Below are 20,793 nucleotides of genomic sequence, written 5' to 3'. Positions count from 1 at the left end.
GCGGTGTTCTTTTTATACAAAGTCAGCTTATTGCCCCCACAAACCGGGTCCTCATTTTACCTACCTCGAAAGGATGGAAGGTTGAGTCAACCTTGAACCTGGTGAGATTTGAACCTGCAATAATTGCAGGCAGCTCGTGTTACTTAACAGCACTTTAGTCTGCTGCACCACCAAGGCTCCGAACTATTCAAAATTTCCACTACCGGTTCTCCAGAACTGGTTGGCACCTGCTGAAACCCACTTCTGGTACCCTCCCTCTTCTCCAGGTTCTGAACAAGGCACTTGGTTCCCACCCTCCGTTTCTGCGGAAGAAGGTTGGCTTTCCTCGCATTGCTCTGGAAACAAACTGGGCTTACTCAAAGGTGCTTCTTCAAGAGGCAACTGGACTTTCTGCTTTTTCTTTGAAAGACGTTCCCCTTCTCATCCAAGAAGCTTCTTCAGCTCCGGATGAGAAGCGAAACGCCTTCAAAGAAAAACCAGACAGCCCAGCTGCTTCTTGAAAAAGAACCTTTGGGACAACCATGGCCTGGATGACTGAGAATCTCCAGAGACAAGATACTTGGCCACCGAGGTAGCCTTTTTAGAGGGAGCCTGTGAAACCACCACCCTAGCTATGGAAGTGGAGGGTGGCTCTTGTCCAGCAGAGAAGGAATGGCCTAGCAAAGTTTCCCTGGGCAGGAAGAATAGCGCATTGAGACTCCAGACGAGGATTTCCGGGGTCACTGGATGATAAAACTTAATGGGGGGGGGCGACCACGGTCACACAGTAAGTTAATAAGGTTTTTTTAAAAAATAGAGAACCAGGAATGTCCAGAGGAAGAGCAGTTCTGAATTCAGCCTCAGGAATCAGTGATATTATCTGACCTTGGTATCCTGAAGTGGCACAAGACCATTAAGGCGCGGGAAAAGGCTATTTCGTTTGTTTTGGGGTTGGCCTTCTCGCTCTCTCTCTCTCTCGCTCTCTCTCTCTTTTTTCTTTAATACGAAGAAGACTCTTCATCAGACTGTGTGTCTTTGTTCAGAGTCGTGCCTAAAAGCGAAAGAGCGGCTCAATTCACATCGCTGGCTCTAAGCAGGGTTTGGTTCGACTACTTCGGGGTGCGTAAGTCACAGTCGGCTGGGAACTTCGCCTGTTAGGGCAGAAGCCTAAATCACACTGTGATTTAAAACCAACCAACCAACCAACCAAACAACCAAACCATGTGGTGGCTTAGCCACTTCCAAACCGGCCCTAGTTTCCCAGTGCACAACCTCTTATGGTTCACAATAGGAAACCGATGATCCGAATTTGGTTTCATGTTGTAATGTGGATAGCAAGTAGGAGTCTAGACTGCATTTATTTGTTTATTTATTGGTTCGATTTATATGCCGCCCTTCTCCGGAGACTCAGGGCGGCTTACAATGCATTAAGCAATAGCCTTCATACTTTTGTATATACCTGCTTAGTAGGGCTTTTGCTCCCCCTCCTAAGCGGTGTTCTTTTTTATACAAAGTCAGCTTATTGCCCCCACAAACCGGGTCCTCATTTTACCTACCTCGGAAGGATGGAAGGCTGAGTCAACCTTGAACCTGGTGAGATTTGAACTCGCAGTAATTGCAGGCAGCTGGCAGCTAAGTGCTAATTAACAGCACTTTAGTCCGCTGCGCCACCTCTTGCATCTGGGTTGGATGAAGGGATTTCCCGATTAATGTCTTGTTAAATACCGGTAGCTGCCCCAGCTCAGAAGTCCGGACCTTACGATTAGGCTTGTTCAATAAACGACTTTTTTTAAAAAAAAATAATTTGGAAGCTCGTGGTCCCCAAAACTGGCACGCCGAGATCACCTAAATCAGCCAGTTTTTCAGTTGTGTATTCATCCTTTGGGCTGCAACATCGTAAGGCCGAACTGAAATGGTCGAATTTACCTGACATAAAACCTTGTTTTTCAGTGGAAACCTTTTTACACGTTCACTGTGAACTTCAGAAACTCACTTGCCCTGTCGGTGTGAACCCGGGTGTCCGTCCATTAAAACTTTTTTTTTTATCGGCCCGGTGAGGGGGGAGAGGGGTAAATACCAGGGGTGAAATCCAGCAGGTCCTGACAGGTTCTGGAGAACCGGTAGCGGAAATTTTGAGTAGTTTGGAGAACCGGCAAATACCACCTCTGGCTGGCCCCAGAGGGGGTGGGAATGGAGATTTTGCAATATCCTTCCCCCAGGAATGGGATGGGAATGGAGGTTTTGCAGTATACTTTGTCACCCCACCAAGCCACGCCAACAGAACCGGTAGTAAGAAAAAATTGGATTTCACCACTGGTAAATACGTATGTTTGTGCCTGTTGTCACTACTACCAGTCATATTTGTAGGTAGATTTTCTTAAAGTTTATAAACTCGGAAGGCTTTTTAGCTCAACAACCGCGGATCCCGAGGCCTAAAGGTTAAGAGTTTGCACAAACGTGGGGTACTAACATCGGAAGTAGCCGGAAATCATCGAGGGCTTTTTCAAGCTATTTCCCAAGGACTCCTTGGATCGTGAGTGGAATTGGGTAGTGGGAGATCCGAGAGCTGAGCCGGGGACAGGGAAGCGCACAGGCGGACGGCGGGAGAAAGGCAACACAACACCCCCACCCCCCATGCGATAAGTGCAAAGAGGAAATGGTTCTCAGTGTAAATCCCTTGTAATGTTTCCGCTCCAGCGCTTAGGGACAAGGCTGGATCTCACGCCTCATTAGCTGGTCAATGAAACTGGGCGCCTGGCCGTGTTAGGGGCGGGCTGACCAGGCTAATGCCATTCAAGAAACGAGAGGGTGACAGAAGGCGACAAAGGGGAGGAGGAAAGAGAGACAGCCAAGCCAGCTGTAGCCCACCTTGGTTGCGAGACGGGTGGGAGTCCTGGGAGAAAATGAGCTGATCACCCAATTAGGATACCACTCCTCTCTCTTCGCTGGAATGCTTTTGCCTGGATCTTAATTTCCGATATTTCTCCCTTCTGAATGTGCGCTCTCTCACTCTCTGGCACACACGCACCTTGTAATAAAATGCCTGCGCTGTTTCTCTGCCTCTCCTTGTAGGGTCGCGTCTTTGTTCCCATTCCCATCCCGTGCAGGTGTAGGTGCAGGAGTTGGGCTTGCTCGCTTAGTTTAGACCAAAGAAAAAGTTGACATCACCCCTCTCTCCTCCGTGTTCTGAAAAAGGCGCTTGGTTCCCAGCCTCCGGTTTGTGCAAGACGGATTCTGCGGGCGAGCGGCTGGTTTTCGGCGCATTGCTCAGGAAACAAACTGGGTTCAGAATAGGTGGTCACTGGAGCAGGCTTTTTAGAGCGAGCGTGTGAAATCGCTGCCGTAACTAAGGGAGTGGAGGGTGGCTCTTGCCCAACAGGGAAGGAATGGCCTAGGAAAGTTTCTCTGGTGGGCACCGAGGAAGAATAGCACGTTGAGACTCCAGGCGAGGGTTTGAGGCAGGGTTGCCAAGCGGCTTTTCTTAAAAACAAAAAACAACAACAAAGAAAAACAAGATTTCGCGCTCAAAGAAACCCAGATTCTATATTAAAAAAAAAAACCCAGATATCAACAAAAACCACAATAAATTTTAAACTAAATTATCTGAGCATGAAACCCGGATTAAATATATAAAAATAAACCGAGATTCTACACACAAAAAACCCAAACACAATGAATCAGTTTTGAATTAAATTATGCTTATTTATTTAATACATCAAGTGTAATGTATAGAGATTTTAAAATTTAAAAAAACCTAGAAACCCAGACTGCGATAATAATAATAAAAAAAACCCACCTAAATTTGAGTTTTAAGAACCCAGCACTAGGCAACCCTGCTTTGAGAACCTGGGTCAGACCTAGCTCAGAGGATCATTCCCCCCTCCCCTTCCTCTAAGTGAATGGCCATTTTTGGATAGGAACGGGGGAGAGGTTTCATTTGGACGGTGGTCTTATTTCCAGCCTTTGGGGCAAGCGGCTCCTTTACATTAAGGTTGAGTAGGCAGGGATTCATTGGTTCGCCGGAGTCTGTGGGTTTGAGGGGGGGGGGAGCTGCGAAAACAATCGATGCGTAAATAAATAAATAAATAGTTAACTCGGGATATTCGCATCCAGGCCTGCCGAATCCGCGAAGTTATACGAAGTAAAAGCTTTCTCCGGGTTTTAAACTCGACTTCTGGTGACATCGGAGCACGATTCCATCAGTCGGGGAGTGCTTCCCTCCCCATTGCCCATCCCAGCAATGACAATGATCGCATACACAAGCCAGAAAAATTAAAAGAGCGCGGAAGTTGCTAATAATCTGGTGAATCAGATGGCGCAGGTGTCTGTATGTCTTCGCGTGCTCTCACTCCTTCCTCTCCGCTTGTCCCTGGCTCCCATGGGACTGTTGAGTGAAGAAAATTCGCTCTGATTCTAGATATATTCAGAGTCGACCCCAAAGGTGCTTTTTTCAAGAGGCAACTGGACTTCCTGGTTTCTCGTTTAAAACGTTTCGCTTCTCATCCAAGAAGCTTCTTCAGCTCTGACTGACACCATTCCCCACCATCCCATCAGAGCTGAAGAAGCTTCTTGGATGAGAAGCGAAACGTTTCCAAAGAAAAATCAGAAAGTCCAGCTGCCTCTTGAAAAAAGCACTTTTGGGACAACTATGACCTGGGATGATTGAGAATCTCCATAGACGTTCAGAGTCGATCCAAAACATCGTTTGGCAAGATAGGATATTCAAAGACAGCCAGAAAATCAGGACAATCGATCGGGGTTTTAGATGGTTCAAATTCCGAGCAGACTCTGTTTCAGTGGTGAAATCCATTTTTTTCTACTACCGATTCTGTGGGCGTGGCTTGGTGGGCGTGGCAGGAGAAGGATACTGCAAATTCCCCATTCCCTCCCCACTCCTGGGGGAAGGATATTGCAAAATCTCCATTCCCATTGTACTCTGGGGCCAGCCAGAGGTGGTATTTGCCGGGTCTCCGAACTACTCAAAATTTCCGCTACCGGTTCTCCAGAACCTGTCAGAACCTGCTGAATTTCACCCCTGCTCTGTTTTACATAATCGATTTAAAGAGGTTGGCGTAATGAAATGAAAGATTTTCCTGGGGAGCTTCTCCTTGGAAGGGCGTGCCCAAAGAGAGTAATCCTGGCAGGGGGAAAACACGCAGGACGGGGCAAAGAGGCATGCATGCAAACATGTCGGAGAAGCTTTCCTACTACGGTGCGGTCCCAAAGGGAGGAAGGTGATGCTGGAAGAAGAGGAGGACAAACAAGAAGAGGGGAATGGCCTCAGGCAATCGCTATTCTTTCTCCCGCTTTCCTTTGAGGCGGCGCAGCTGCCTGGGGTCGCAGAAAGTTCCCACCCAAATTCGAGGGGATCCCATTTCCAGCGCCACGGATAGTAGAACTACAGGAAATTTGGGGAAACAGTGGAAGGCTGCGTTGAAGTCCGGATAATGGATGCCATGCAAACGGGGCCTCTCCCCCTTCACCCTACAAGTGCCCCTGTACCCAGGACTCCCTCATTTCTATGCCATCTAGATATATGGGGAAATAAAAGAGCGGCATTCCAGTGTTTGGTTAGGGAAGGGTACAGATTTAAGAAATAGTCATTGTGGAGAAAGAAAATAAAATCAGGTGGTTTTTTTTTTTAATCACCTCTCCCCCAAAAAATCAATCTGTTTGTCCTTGTATGCTTTCATCTTTAATTTCTTGCTGTGGTCCAGCCTTCTCCAGCCTGATGAACTTTTATTCCTATCCTTTGGATTTCTGCATTTGCGCTGCCTTACGCAGCTGTCCCATTTACTTTGACTCCTGGAGAAAATATCTGGAAAGCAGGTGTACAGTTACATTACAAATAATAAATGTAGGCATCTCTCTTCTCTCTGCTTCAATATCAATCCCAAGTGTCATTGTTTAATTTTAGATCACTCGTTTATTTAGACTGCTTCATGGGAATCCAGAGACAGGAACAATAATTTAAAACCAGACAAACCAAACTTGATGCAGCTCGTATTTGCAGGGTTTCTTCCTATCAAATTAGGAAATATGGGCATCTATTTCTCACCAGAATCCTCCTCTGGTGGGGCTATAAAACCAGAAGAAATGCCTCACACCTTCCCTGAAGAAGTAAATTAGCTCCATGAATGTAATACCCTCACTTCTTTTCCCATAGAAAACATGAATACTTTCTCTCAGGGTACCAACTCATTGTAATTTATCCAAAGATAGACAAAGTATTGCTGGCAGTGGGGATGATAATGACACAGTCCCCTTAGGGACCTCCTCAGGCTTGGCAGCCTGAAGGCCTTGATAGTGGACAGGAATAAAAGAAGGAAGGACAATGAAGAGGGAGAAAAGAGGAAGAAGGAAGGAAAAAAAATGTATGAACCCATGGATGTTTTCTCTGAGGCCAAAAGCAAAACCTTTCTTCCAAGGATTGGGAGCTGAAGAAAGCTCCTCAGATTGCAGAATGAAGAAGGTCCCAGAAGAGACAGCACAGCCAGATTTCAGAAGCTGGAGATGCTTCCTACACTCCTCCTGAATCAGTGGTGAAATCCAACTTTTTTTACTACTGGTTCTGTGGGCGTGGCTTGGTGGGCGTGGCAGGGGAAGGATACTGCAAAATGCCCATATTGCAAAATCTCCATTCCCACCCCACTCTGGGACCAGCCAGAGGTGGCCTTTGCCGGTTCTCCAAACTACTCAAAATCTCCATTACCGGTTCTCCAGAACCTGCTGGATTTCACCCCTGGTCTGAATGATCTGGATGATAATTCATAACTCAGTCTTATTGGATAAAATGCAGTGGTTTAATAATTTTACCCCAAATAGAACATCAAGGTATTTGAGCTTTAAAAAAAACCTGGGGGAGTAATAGAGTTAGAGTTTACATTGGTTCATTCCATTTATAGTCCATCTTGCTGCTTACAATTGTTTTGCCCTGAATGTGGACATGTTGTATATATTAATAGGCAACCCCCCCCCAAAAATGTGTAGAGATTTCTCTAATTTTCAGTGTTTTCTTCCAAGAATGAATGCACCTGGATTCTGCACACTCTGATGGCAGGATTGTGCCAAGATGAGCTGGATCAGTGCTAAAAATATTTATTTAGGAAAATAGATAAAAATTACTAATCCTCGCTTTGTAGTTGCACTTTGTGTTCACAATTGCACTCTGGAAATAATGCTGAATGCAAGTCATTTATTAGCTGCATTTTATATTTCATAACAGTACTAAATGCTGATATATTTGTATCACAGTATTTTGGGGATACCATGTTTTTAGTATTTGATACTTTATGCAATTAGATTTAGTGTATGGTACTGTCTGTTAGCATTCTATGCTAGCATCCAGTAGTTAGTGGCTTATGAATTTTCATGCATGATAAAAAAAAAAAGTTAAACACATTCAAATTTTGATGTATCAGTTTCATGATCAAAGTCCACACCACCATTTATACTTTGAATTCTGAGTATTTATGAATATTCACTTTTACTTGAGTCATCTTAGCCACAGAAACTTAATATTAAATTGCCTTTCTCCTGTCCTTGGTTCAGTGGTGGGTTTCAAATTTTTTTACTACCGGTTCTGTGGGTGAGGCTTGATGGGCGTGGCATGGCTTGGTGGGTGTGGCTTGGTGGGCATGGCAGGGGAAGGGTACTGTAAAATCTCCATTCCCTCCCCACTCCAGGGGAAGGTTACTGCAAAATCCTCATTTCCCCACGATCAGCTGGGATTCGGGAGGCAGAGAATAGATGGGGGAGGGGCCAGTCAGAGGTTGTATTTACCGGTTCTCTGAACTCCTCAAAATTTCCGCTACCGGTTCTCCAGAACTGGTCAGAACCTGCTGAAACCCACCTCTGCCTTGGTTCCTTTCTAACTTCAAAACTTATTTTGTTTGTGTTGTAGTTAAACTCAAAACATATTGCAAACTGCATAACCTATTATGTTGCAATCCAAATAGGCTACATTCTATATAGTAATCTGGAAAGAAACCCCACTCATCTAAAGGATGCTTGAGTAGGCCCAGGCTGTGGTTAAGGTGTTGGGCTAGAAACCAGGAGACTGTGAGTTATAGTCCTGGCTTAGGCATGAAAACCAGCTGTGAACCCACTTCACAGAGTTTTTGTGGGGAAAAAGGAGGAAGTGTGTTAGGTGTATTTGCCTGCTTGAGCTACTAATAAGTATGGAGTAAAAATCTAATCTAATAAATAAAATTGCACTGTTAACATGTGATTTTTCTATACTGCAGTATGTGTTCTGTGCATGCATTTTCTGCCTTACATATATTTTATTCCTGGGAATCTACATTTTATCTGTATCCATGTAGCATCAGCCCAACTCACATTTCAATCTGTATCTTTGAGAGACTAATAGAATTATTAGATTTTCCCCCTAACAATTGCCTTTGTATAGGTCTATATCAATGACCTGATATATCTTGACACTTATTCTGCTGTCAAATATGAATATAGCTTTTCTTTTATTTTTAGCTTAACTATGCACACAGTGCACACAGGGTTACTTTTATCTACAATTTGTCTAAAATATTTTCTATGGTTTTCCCTAAAATTTTGCACAAAACCAATTGCCGCTCATAAGAAATTTGGGCTAGATTAGACTGGCCTGTTTAAATATTTGTTTTTAAATTTTCATTTAGTGGAATATTGTGTTAAAGAAATGCACACTGGACTATCTCTACCAACTGTGGCAGTGGGAGAGCATCCGTGACCCTCAAAATGTTGCTGGATATCAACTATCCTGAGCCATAGCCAGCATTGGCTCATTGCGAAGAGGTCCACCATGTGTCTTCAACCTGTTGCTCCAGCAAGACTTTTAAGAAAAATTACTTCATAATTCATAGAATTATAGAATTGGTTGGAGCCATTGAGATTATGGAGTCCTGCTCAATGCAGGGAGCCAAATTAAAGCATTCTGGACAGGTTTAATTTGTACACATCCAAAGAAAGTGATCCTATCACTCTGGATAATTGGTTCTACCGTCAACTGCTTCTATTATTACTATAGGAAAGGTGTTTTCCTTCTAATATTCAAGGGGAAATTTCTTTCCTGTAACTTAAATCAATTATTCTGTTTTCTGCACTTTGGAATAAGAGAGTTGAGGTATTGACTTTCTGTGTGACATTTTTTCACATACTGAAGAATTGTGTCATCTACCCATTCTTTTCTCAAGGGTAAACAAATCCAGCTCCTTTAGTCTCAGGATTTAGACTAAGGACTAAATCACAGGACTTAGTTTAGAATCATTTGTCGTAGAATCACAGCATTGGAAGGGGCCTTGGAGGTCTTCTACTCCAACCTCCTGTCAAAGGTAGGAGTCCTCATACCATCTCAAACCATACCATCTCATACCACCATTAAGAGCCATGGTGGTGCAGTGGTTAGAATGCAGTATTGCAGGCTTATTTTGCCGACTGCCAGCAGTTTGATTCTCACTGGCTCAAGGTTGACTCAGCCTTCCATCCTTCAGAGGTCAGTAAAATGAGGACCCAGATTGTTGGGGGCAATAGGCTGACTCTGTAAACCGCTTACAGAGGGCTGCAAAGCACTATGAAGCAGTATATAAGACTAAGTGCTATTGGTAAGTGCTATCTCAGACAAATGGTTGCCCAATCTTTTCTTGAAACCCGCCAACAATGGAGCACCCACAACTCTACTGCTTCATAGTTCTCACTGTCAAGAAATTCCTCCTTATTTCCAATTTGGTTCTCCCTCTAAGGAGTTTCCACCTATTGCTTCTTGTCCTATCCTCAGGTCCTATGGAGAATAAATCAAATCCTTTTTCCCTATGGCAATCCTTCAACTATTGGAAGACTGTTATGTCTCCATTCATTCTTCTCTTTGTTAAGCCAAACATACTTCATTCCTTTAGCTGTTCTTCATAGGACTCCCTTCCAGACCACTTATCATCTTTGTAACTCTTCTCTGCAATCTTTCTAAGGACTTGGTGTGGGTTTTTTTTTGTATTGTGGTGACCAGAATTTTGATCTGGTCCTTTGATCATTTTCTTGTTCTTTGTACCAGCCAATTTTTTTGTATAAATTCTTCTTAAAGTCCCAGAATGGGACATAATACTCAAGGTGGGGCCCTACCAATGCAGAATTAAGTGGAATGGTTATTTCTTATAATTTAAAAGCAATGCTTCTGTTAGTGCCATCCAAAATTGCATTTATCTTTTAACAGATATACAATCAAACATCATTCCAATACTTCCCCCCCCCCAAAGTCAGGTGTGTCCCATATATATCTGTGCATTTTATTTTTCCCAAGTATAGAACTTTGTACTGTCGGTTAAATTTCTTTCTGTTAAATTCAAGATTTTTTTATATTATCTGCAAATTCCTTCACAATTTCATCTGAATAACTACTTCTGTTTATTTCTATATCTACCTTCATTCTATTTTTCTGTCATAGGAGCCAAAACAGCAAAAACCTCAATATTCCATGAGATAAAGTTAGGATTTTGACATTCATGGCAGCTAAGATAACTAAAGGCTACGGGAAATTCTTTGTCAGTTTCTTTTAGATGTTAGAGCCTACAGGTGATTACTTCATTTTCAGTGCAGAATGAGGCCATATAATTTAAAGATAAAGGTGCCCCCAGGTTCAGCAAAAATTAATATTATGTCATTTTCTTGGAATTGATTTATACTTGTTTTCTGATAGGATATTTCCCCCCAGTTTTTCAGTCTAGCCTCACCTCTAGGATTTCCATTAAATCTAGACCCTGTTTAAACTTTTGGGCACAGACAAGGTTTGCCAGGTGCTAGCAATGATTGAAACTATCAAACTTTAGGCACTATCATTTAAGGCAATAATCAAAACAGTCAGTGGTTTCCTGGGAGGGATGCGTTGGACAGCTGAAGACCACACTTTCACTTTTGGGACAGCGAGATCTAGCTTGGGTGGGTGATGATGAAAAGCGAACAGGGCCATCTCATGCACACGAAATTTTTAAAAATTTCATGAATTATTTGGATGGTGATTGGGGTATGTTTTTTTTTTAAATGTCCATTGGATCATGAAGAGTTGAGAGCCACTGAAGGATCACCACAAAGCATATCTTACAGTTCAGATTACAATTTTTGAGTATCTCCTATCCTCAAATGCAGAGTGCCGATTTCTGGAGCTTCAGAGGCAACTCCAAATTCCCTGAGAATGAAGTTTGGGGAACGGGTGAAGTCTTGTGCCACCTGCGTCATGGAACCCTTCTTAGATGTTTGATGGTTTACTTCTCCAGACCTATTCAACCCATTCAGTGATCAAAGTTGTGTCTTTGTTGGGAACTCTCATCATGTTTCTCTGATTCTCTGTACCTATCTCTTCCAACCCACTTTCACCCCTGAGTGTTTGTTCTCTATTTAGTCAAGGGCTGTAAAAGCTAATCCAGGAGGCAGCCCATAAAATGGGCAATAGTGGTGGAGTCAAGCACACCCTTCCTGTTCTGCCCATGTGGGGAAAGCTGCAGCCTTCCCTCAAAGCTTCTTTTGTTCCTCCATCCCTCTCCCCATTCAGCAACAGGCTCTGATAACAGCTTATTAGCCAGTCAGGTACTCTGGTAAACCTCTGTGGAGGCAGGCTGCCTTTATCACTCCCTGGAACAGCTGGAGGTAATTAAATACACCTTATACTAATAAAGGCGGTTTAATTTCACCAACGGAATTGATTGCAATTTCTAAAGCAAGGGCTGATAGCTTATCAAACAGGTTAATATCAGCCGGGTCATAAAATCATTATTTGAAGGAAAAAAAGCAGGCTCAACTTATCAAGCTTATGTCTGTTCATACGGTCTGCCAAGCCTGACAAACTTAATAAAATGCCACTGGTAGGAAGGAAATGCTATCATAGATATTCATGTGTTATTATATATAAGTTACTAGGGAGGTAAATGAAAGATTAGTCGATTCTGTGGAAGTCAGTTTGAGAAGATTTTTACTCCCTACAAAAAGTACTATCTATGTGCGTGAGAGAGAGAAAGAGAGGAGGAGGGAGAGAGAGAGAAAGAGAGGGGAAGGGAGAGAGAGAAAAAGAGAGGGGGAGGGAGAGAGAGAAAGAGAGGGGGAGGGAGAGAGAGAAAGAGGGGGAGGGAGAGAGAGAGAAAGAGAGGAGGAGAGAGAGAGAGAAAAAGAGAGGGGGAGGGAGAGAGAAAAAGAGAGGGGGAGGGGGAGAGAGAAAAAGAGGGGGAGGGAGAGAGAGAGAGAAAGAGAGGGGGAGGGAGAGAGAGAAAAAGAGAGGAGGAGGGAGAGAGAGAGAAAGAGAGGAGGAGGGAGAGAGAAAAAGAGAGGAGGGAGAGAGAAAAAGAGAGGGAGAGGGAGAGAGAGAAAAAGAGGGGGAGGGAGAGAGAGAAAGAGAGGAGGAGGGAGAGAGAAAAAGAGGAGGGGAGGGAGAGAGAGAGAAAGAGAGGGGGAAGGAGGGAGAGAGAGAGAAAGAGAAAGAGAGAGAGATCTGTGATCACAATCTGGTGCTTGGCAACCTCTTTGAGACTGAGATTGACAGGTACCCATTCAAAATATATGCAATGTTTCCTGTCCTCATTCTGAACTGATTATGCGGTATCAGTCAATAAAATTAGACCCTTTATGTGAAAGTGGCATAGTAATATTTATAGAAGTAAAAACTGGGCTAAAAAATCCAGATGACTGCTATGTGAAAAAGAGTTGAGAGGTTCTGATGCATGAAAGGGACATGACATGATCTGACATTTTTCAGGCCCAATGCAGTATTCAAACATTAGGATATATAATACTATCTAAAACTCTTGAAATCATGTTGCCAGGAAGAAAATGTATTTATATACATATTACCTTTGGATGCCACCTTTCCTCTAGGAAGCTTTGCCTTATTTGCCAGAAGGCAAGATATACAATAAATCATAACAGAAATAAAAATAAATTACTATGAGGCTGCCTTTATTTGATCACTGTACCATATCAACTCTATAAGATAATTAGCTGAGAGATAAGAGGCCTTTCAAGGCTGGATAAAGTTCAACCTTCCAACTCTCATGCTGAAGAAAATACCAATGAAGCAGCAAACAGCAGTTGAACAAGAATGAAAGACATCCCCAAGGGAATTGTGTACTATATAAAAGACTAGTTTTGTTGCAAAAAATCTTCATTTATATAAATAACACCAATAAGTGAAGCTTTTCCTGAGACGAATATGGCTGTGGAGAGATAATCAGCTGCTTAATGTTTGCATTGTAGCTTTCTGTTAAAAGATACACATGAGCAAAAAAGAAGAAGTAAAGAGCAGAAAAAAGAAATCCCAATTGTATTTTCATCTGTTAAATATGGCAGTCACTTTATCTAACAGTTGCCAGACAAGCAACTAGTTACATTTATAGGCTTGTTAATACCCAGTTGGCCTTTTATAACCAATGGTAGCATCCAAATGCTTTTAGATATGGCAGCAGCGTTATTTAAATATGAAATAATAACAGCATCAACAGCAATGCAGCGGCTCTTTATGTATAAATAACAACTGGAGATAGCAGTATATTTGGTTCAAAGTTGTGAAGGAAATATCAGAAATATCCTTCTCTATCACTAGGAAGAAAGTGAAATATTGAGAAGTCGCTGCGATGGCGAACCTATGGCACATGTGCCACAGGTGGCACACGAGAGCCCTCTATGCGGGCATGCCAGCTGTCGCCCCAAGGCCAGCTCCACTGTGCATGTGCACGTGCCTCCCGCCAGCCTGCTGGTCTTCGGGTCTCTGTCTTGCATGCACAGGGGTGCATGCAGGGGACATGCACGCATGCATGAGTGGGGGGCAGAGCACATGCACAAGGGGTTGCTCACATTGCATTTTGGGGGTTTGCGTGCATGCATCCCCCGACGCCCCATTTTGGGCCTGGAAAACCTCCTGCACCAACCTGAAAGCCAAAATGAGGCACAGTGAGGGCCCCGGGGGACGTGTGCAGGGGATGTGCACGCATACGCAGGGATGTGCGTGCATGCGTGGGGGAACTCGCATTTTGGGGGTTTGCGCATGCGCTTTGGGCACTCGGCACCAGGGATGAAATGCTCCCGGTTTGGACCGGATCACCTGATCCGGTAGCGATGGCAGCGGGTGGTTCAGGGAACAGGTAGCAAAAATCCCTGCCCCCCCCCGCATGCCCAACTGAGCCGCATGATCATCAGGGGCTTTTTTTTTTTTTTTTTTACTTTTAAAAGCATTTTTTCTACAACCTCTTCGGCCGAAGAGGTTGTAAAAAAAATGCTTTTAAAAGGCTCTGACGATCCCAGCTGAGTTGCCTGGTCGTCAGCAAAAAAAAAAAAAAAGCAAAAAAAAATGCTTTTAAAAGAAAACAAAAGCCTCTGACAATCAGGCAACTCAGATGGGATCATCAGAGCCTTTTAAATGCATTTTTTTTGCAACCTCTTTGGCTGAAGAGATTGTAGAAAAAATGCTTTTAAAAGTTTTTTTTAAAAAAGTTGGCCGCACCCACTCAGTCACATTCCCCCCCCCCACCAAGCCACGCCTACAGAACCGGTGGTAACAAATTTTAAATTTTACCACTGCTCGGCACCAAAAAGGTTAACCATCAGTGTCCTACCTAGAGCATCTAGATATATTTTGATTTACAGTAATAATACATTCTACAAGAGGGGTTCTTGGTACTCTCTGAGCTGGCTTGTTTTCTTGAAGATGTTTTATTACCTTAACTAGGTGACATCATCAGTGCTAGCTTCTCCTTCATTGGTTCATTCTATATTACCATATATAAACAGTGTAAGTTTTAGATTGTTAAAGTGAACAAAGGATGGCATACAGACTCTTGATGGTGTTTAGTAATAATAGTTTACCACAACATAAAAACCATGTGTAAGCCTCTGAACATATTGATGTCTCCTTGCAAACATCCGCATAGTAGAAACCTAAGCAATGATACACAGTTTTGTTTCGGGTCAATAGTGGAGAAGTGTTAAGAAGGCTGCCATGGTGGACCACATCCTGATTTTACTTTTTCTTTTCAGGTTCCCCACCAACCAACCTGATGGGAAAATGCCGTAGACCTCGAACAGCCTTTACCAGCCAACAGCTGCTGGAGCTGGAGAACCAATTCAAAATCAACAAGTATCTTTCGCGGCCCAAACGTTTTGAAGTGGCCACATCACTGATGCTAACGGAGACACAGGTATCACTCAGGAAAGAGAAGCATAATCTCAGTGTCTTGTCCGCATTGTCAAGGAAGGGACAAAATACATACAATATGCACACATTTCACCTTGTACCTTTTATAATTTATCATCTCCCTTGAGTCAAGAGGAACTCCTGGTGATTTCATGGACACCTCCAGATAGTTTTCGGGTAACAATATGAAAATGGCTTATCTTCTTTTTGGGCGGTTTTTTTTTTAAAAAAACAACAACAACCACCACACACGTTCCCATTCCATCCTCAGCCTTGGGATTTCTTGATGATATCTCTAACCAGAACTGATGATCTGATATGTGGGAAGAGCCAAAGTCTGCTAGTGCTGCCATCTGCTGATAGTCATGGGGGGAATTTAAAAAAAAAATGGAATAGATAACCTTGTGGAACAATAATATCACTGAGAAGTAAAGGAACAAAATGAATTTTTGCCTCCCAGGATTTTACCACCAAGATTTGCCTTGTTAGTGCATATATCTAGAAATTGCAGAATGAAAATGATGTCTTATAATAAAATAAAATATGGCATGTACATAATTACTATTGTGCTCCGCCAGTTGGTAATCCATACTCCCCATCTCTTTTATTCACAAACATCTAAGCAGCATGTGCGTTTCCCACTGTTCATCATGAATGTTATGAAGATGGCACAGCCAGGAAGGTAGGTGAGATGGAGAGGTTCACTAGGTCCCATCAAGTTTGCAGTGTACGGCTGTCCACTCTTGCATCCGAGCATGAAGTAGATAAGCTAGTCCTCTACATTTTAGAACCAATGTCAAAATTGTTTCCTATCATCAGAAAATAGATATCTCATTCATTCTTTCTTTCATTCTCCTTTATAAAAGGGACCTGTATCATACATAGATAAATGGAACAGCAATTACTGTATTACAACAATTCAGAAATGCAGATTGTCTCACTAAAAAAAAGAGAGAGATCTTCTTCACTGGGATTTGGGTGGCGTGTACCTTTAACCAATAAACAAACCACTGTGAAAATTTTCTACATTCTTTGATGAAACTGCAAGGCAGTCTTGCAGAGAGATTTTTATGGGCTGCAGAAACCAACCCAAAGTAGCTGTTTTACAAGTAATGAAAATACTGGTCCCTGCAAGGGAGCGGTTAAGGTATTGGAGTGGTTAAGTCATTGCAGAGGTTTTTTTAAGTCATTGGCAGCTAAGTTGCAGAGAGGGCAGTTTTCCACCTTTGATCTGTGCTTCCCAAGGATAGTAGAGAGAAGCTAGGAGAGTGCTGAAGGGTCATTGACAGGGGTGAAATTCAGCAGGTTCTGGAGAACCGGTAGCGGAAATTTTGAGTAGTTCAGAGAACCGGCAAATACCACCTCTGGCTGGCCCCAGAGTGGGGTGGGAATGGAGATTTTGCAGTATTCTTCCCCTGGAGTGCAGTGGGAATGGAGATTTTCCAGTATCCTTCCCCTGGAGTGGGGTCGGAATGGAGATTTTGTAGTATCCTTCCCTTGCCACGCCCACCAAGACAAGCCAAGACAAGCCACGCCCACCAAACCACACCACACCCACCAAGCCACGCCCACAGAACCAGTAGTAAAAAAAATTGAATTTCACCACTGGTCATTGACACAGGGTCAACCTTTGTCTGTTCATTTCATTCAGGTGAAAATCTGGTTCCAGAACCGCAGGATGAAGTGGAAGCGAAGTCGGAAGGCCAAGGAGCAGGTAACCCAAGCTGAAGTGGAGAAGCAGAGAGTGGCAAGCAAGGCTCCAGAGAAACTGCTGCCTGGAGAGGCGCCAGGGGAAGAGGACGAAGAAGAGAGCTGCGGTGACGAGTGTAAGAAACACAGGGCCAGTGCGCAATTCCTGCACCGTGATGCCGACGCCTTCAGCTTCAGCTCAGACCCCTCTGGCTCAGAAGAGGAAGAGGAAGTGGAGAACGCCACTCACAGGGAGAGGAATGTGCTGCTATGAGCAGATGTGGTTGAGCCCCAGAAGAAAGACAATGAGAGCTTCCAGGAACTGGCTCTAGACTAGACCATCGACATTGGTCTGGTGCTCTTCTCCTGCTCATAAACTTTTAGAAAAGAAGGACTCTACCTGGGTTAGAGCCCTGGTAAAACTGTGCTGCTTAATTTATGTGTGTTTGGAATATATTTATCGTGTAATTGTTCTGTAACTGTATTGGGTGGGTGGGTGGGAATAGAGGCAGTCCTTGCCTGGGTGTTCCCTTTGTCTGGCTATAAAGATTATGACTTCAACAGAACATCAGGCTGGGATTTGCTTTGCTGATCATGATTTCAAGGCATCATCCATACACAATTACCGTACTATTCATGGCTGAGATGGAACCAAGTTCTATTTCATTTTCTAGCCTGAAATATCGGAACAGGTCATTACTTTTCAGCCCTTTATGATCAGGGCTCAATTAAAGATTTGAAATAGTGTCTTGACAATCCTGGTTGCAAGGACAAGACAAAAGTCTTCCTCTATTTGGTAGCTTCTACTGTAACTACAGAAAAGAGGAACAGAACATGCGGAGAGCGAGATGACAGGAAGCTGATTGGAGAAGGAAGGAATGAATACATTAAGTACTCAGGGGCCATCTACCACGGGGGTCTCCAACCTTGGTGACTTTAAGACTTGTGGACTTCAACTCCTTTGCTTTGCTTTTCTGGGAGTTGAAGGCCACAAGTCTTAAAGTTGCCAAGGTTGGAGATCCCCGTGGTAGATGGCCCCTGAGTACTTAATGTATTCATTCCTTCCTTCTCCAATCATCTTCCCTGATCTACCACACAGTGCTCAGAAAAGATTCTGAAAAAGGGAATGAAGTCTGGGCCAATAATAACCCTACTGGGAATTATGTCTACAGGCATTTATGATGCGAATTAGGGAATACAATTCATTTAATTTGTTTTGCCAGCAAAAAAGATCTGCAAATCCAAATGAATATAGCAGAGTCCTGCGGACACGCTATGCACTTTTACTAGGGAATAATCCCCAAGAAAACCAGTTGGATTGGCTTCCACGTAGAAATGCATAAGTTCCAGCTCCATGGTCAAGTACTAGATAAACTGAATATCTATTTTTCCTTCATCAGCGTACAGTTCCAAGCAAGGGTGGGTTCTACTTACCTTTATTACTGGTTTGCAACAGGGCCGCACAAATGCGCAGAAATGTCCTGATGACATTGCGATTGGTGTGCGGAGCATCCCGCCAGTTTTACTATCGGTTCTATAGAACCGGTCCGAACCAGGGACAACCCACCACTGGTTCCAAGGCATCAATTCTTAATATAACTCCAAAAGGTGATTCTAGTGTAATCATTATATATTTTTGAATACAACTGACTAGGTGGCTCAGTGGCTAAGACACTGAGGTTGTCAATCAGAAAGGTCAGCAGTTCGGCGGTTCGAATGCCTAGTACAGGTCTCCTGCGTGAGCAGGGGGTTGGACTAGATGACCTCCAAGGTCCCTTCCAACTCTGTTACTGTTACATAATAGTAAGGGAAAATTTGCTTTCGTGACAAATTTGAAGTCTACTTAGGCTAGGCCACAATTTGTAGCAACCACAATGTTTGTTTACGCTCCCAAATTATAGGCATTTCTCAGATGCGCTCTCTTGTTCCCCAAGTAAAAACCCCTATACAGTAGATAGTCAACCATTCAGCTGAACACTTGCCAATATGTCCAGTCAGGAGTTATCCATCCAAGTTATTAATCAAGCCTTTATTGATCTCTGTACTCAGTTCCTAAGCATCCAGACATGCTATCCAATGGATATGTATTTTTTAAAAGGTTGGGTTATACATAAAGACCTGGAGTCCCTCCTCTTTTTAGATCCTCATGTTCTGAAGCATTCCTCAGAGTGCCCATCAATCGTGTATCATGGTGAGTTGAGCAAGATTTTTAAAAAAGGTGTACTCACAAAGTAGCATATACAAAGTTTTTGCTCCATTTAATTTCTACATTATACGAAAAGAACAGTGGTGTTACTTTCAGAAAAAGAATTCTCAAGGTGGTACACAATACATTGCAAATAATGAGTCAAGTACAGTAAACCATGGCAATTAGAAAAGGGGCAGACAAAATGGGAAGGCACATCTGTTAAACAGCAGTAACAATAATACCAATCCATCAATGGAGAACTGCACTGTTAGGTCTTGACTGTTAGGTGAAGCAGTCAACACCTAACAGCGCAGTTCTAAGTGTAGCCCAGGGACAATCCAAAGATTTATTTATTTATTTATTTATTGGTTCGATTTATATGCTGCCCTTCTCCGGAGACTCAGGGCGGCTTACAATGCGTTAAGCAATAGCCTTCATACTTTTGTATATACCTGCTTAGTAGGGCTTTCGGCCTCCCCCTAAGCAGTGTTCTTTTTTTATACAAAGTCAGCTTATTGCCCCCACAATCCGGGTCCTCATTTTACCTACCTCGAAAGAATGGAAGGCTGAGTCAACCTTGAGCCTGGTGGGATTTGAACTTGCAGTAATTGCAGGCAGCTGGCAGCTAAGTGCTACTTAACAGCACTTTAGTCCGCTGTGCCACCAAGGCTCCTGTTGCAAAGACTGCAACAAGAAGGCAGTTTTGATAAAGGAGATAGATAAGCTGAAAGAACTTATCTATCTTATATAAGCTGAAAGAACTGTAATAACAACAGAATAGTGGAAAAAAGGGCAAAGAAGATCAAGAATTGGTCAGCTCCAGATGAAGATGAACTGCATGGTTTTTGGTTGAAACATCTGACAGGTCTACACCCACTCATTGCCAAGCAGTTTACCAATATACCACAAGGAGGTGAAATTGAAGATTGGTTAGCATCTGGTAAAGCCTGTCTGATAATGAAAAATTCAACACAAGGGCATTACCAGACAAGTACAGGCCAATTACCTTCTTACCAACAATTTTCAAATTGCTAACTGGTGTGGTAGCTGATGCTGTCCCCCACACCAACAAAGCATCTAATTGAAAACAAGCTCTTTCACCTGAGCAGAAAGGACACTGCTCAAACTGCAGAGGAACAACAACATATCAACTCCTAACTGACAAGATGATTTTGGAAAACTTCAAGAGAAGGAAGACTAACTTGAATATACCTTGGCTTGACTACAAGAAGGCATTTGACCACATGATTGGATAATCAAGTGCTTAGAAATAATGTGAGTCAGTAGAAACATCAGAAACTTTATGCAAAGATCAATGGCACAATGGCAGACATAGTTGCTAATCAGTGGCAATAGACTGGAAGAGTTTAGTATCAAAAGAGGAATTTTTCAAGAAAACATCACCACTATTGTTTATCATTGCACTGATTTCTCTGTCAACAATATTGAACAAGTCAGGCCATGGCTATCAAACATCAGAAACATCTGCCAAGCTGGTACATCTCTGTTAGATGAATGATTTGAAGCTGAATGAAAAAAAAACCACCATCTGAAATAGAAACCCTGTTCAACAAGGTATTGCAATGGAATTTGGACTGGTCAAATGTGCCACCCTCACCATCAACAGGGGAAAAATAGTGAAAAGTGAAGGAATCAAGATGCCCTATGGATATTATATGAAGAGTTTTAATGAAGATGATCGTTCTAAATACCTGGGCATCCATCAGGCTGATGACATCAACCACAGGAAAATCAAGAGGAAGGTTAGAAGTGAATATATCCT

At 43.0% G+C, this 20,793-nt stretch overlaps 1 protein-coding gene across 2 annotated transcripts in view; it reads left to right on the top strand.

Annotated features, from left to right (window-relative positions):
• LOC117675349 (uncharacterized) overlaps window positions 1-17,096 on the top strand; it is a 29,328-nt gene extending 12,232 nt beyond the window's left edge. For both annotated transcript variants that reach the window (XM_087881638.1, XM_034433885.2), the window contains 2 exons: window positions 14,977-15,137; window positions 16,785-17,096. In XM_087881638.1, coding sequence (XP_087737764.1) covers window positions 14,977-15,137; window positions 16,785-17,096 — 473 coding nt within the window. The remainder of the gene's footprint in view (window positions 1-14,976; window positions 15,138-16,784) is intronic.
• The last annotated feature ends 3,697 nt before the right edge of the window (window positions 17,097-20,793 follow it).

Source organism: Pantherophis guttatus, chromosome 1 (genome assembly GCF_059756535.1).
Source record: "Pantherophis guttatus breed Tessera chromosome 1, ASM5975653v1, whole genome shotgun sequence".
Taxonomy (NCBI): domain Eukaryota; kingdom Metazoa; phylum Chordata; class Lepidosauria; order Squamata; family Colubridae; genus Pantherophis; species Pantherophis guttatus.
Note: the sequence above shows the minus strand (reverse complement) of the source record. Positions and strands in the feature narration are given on the sequence as shown.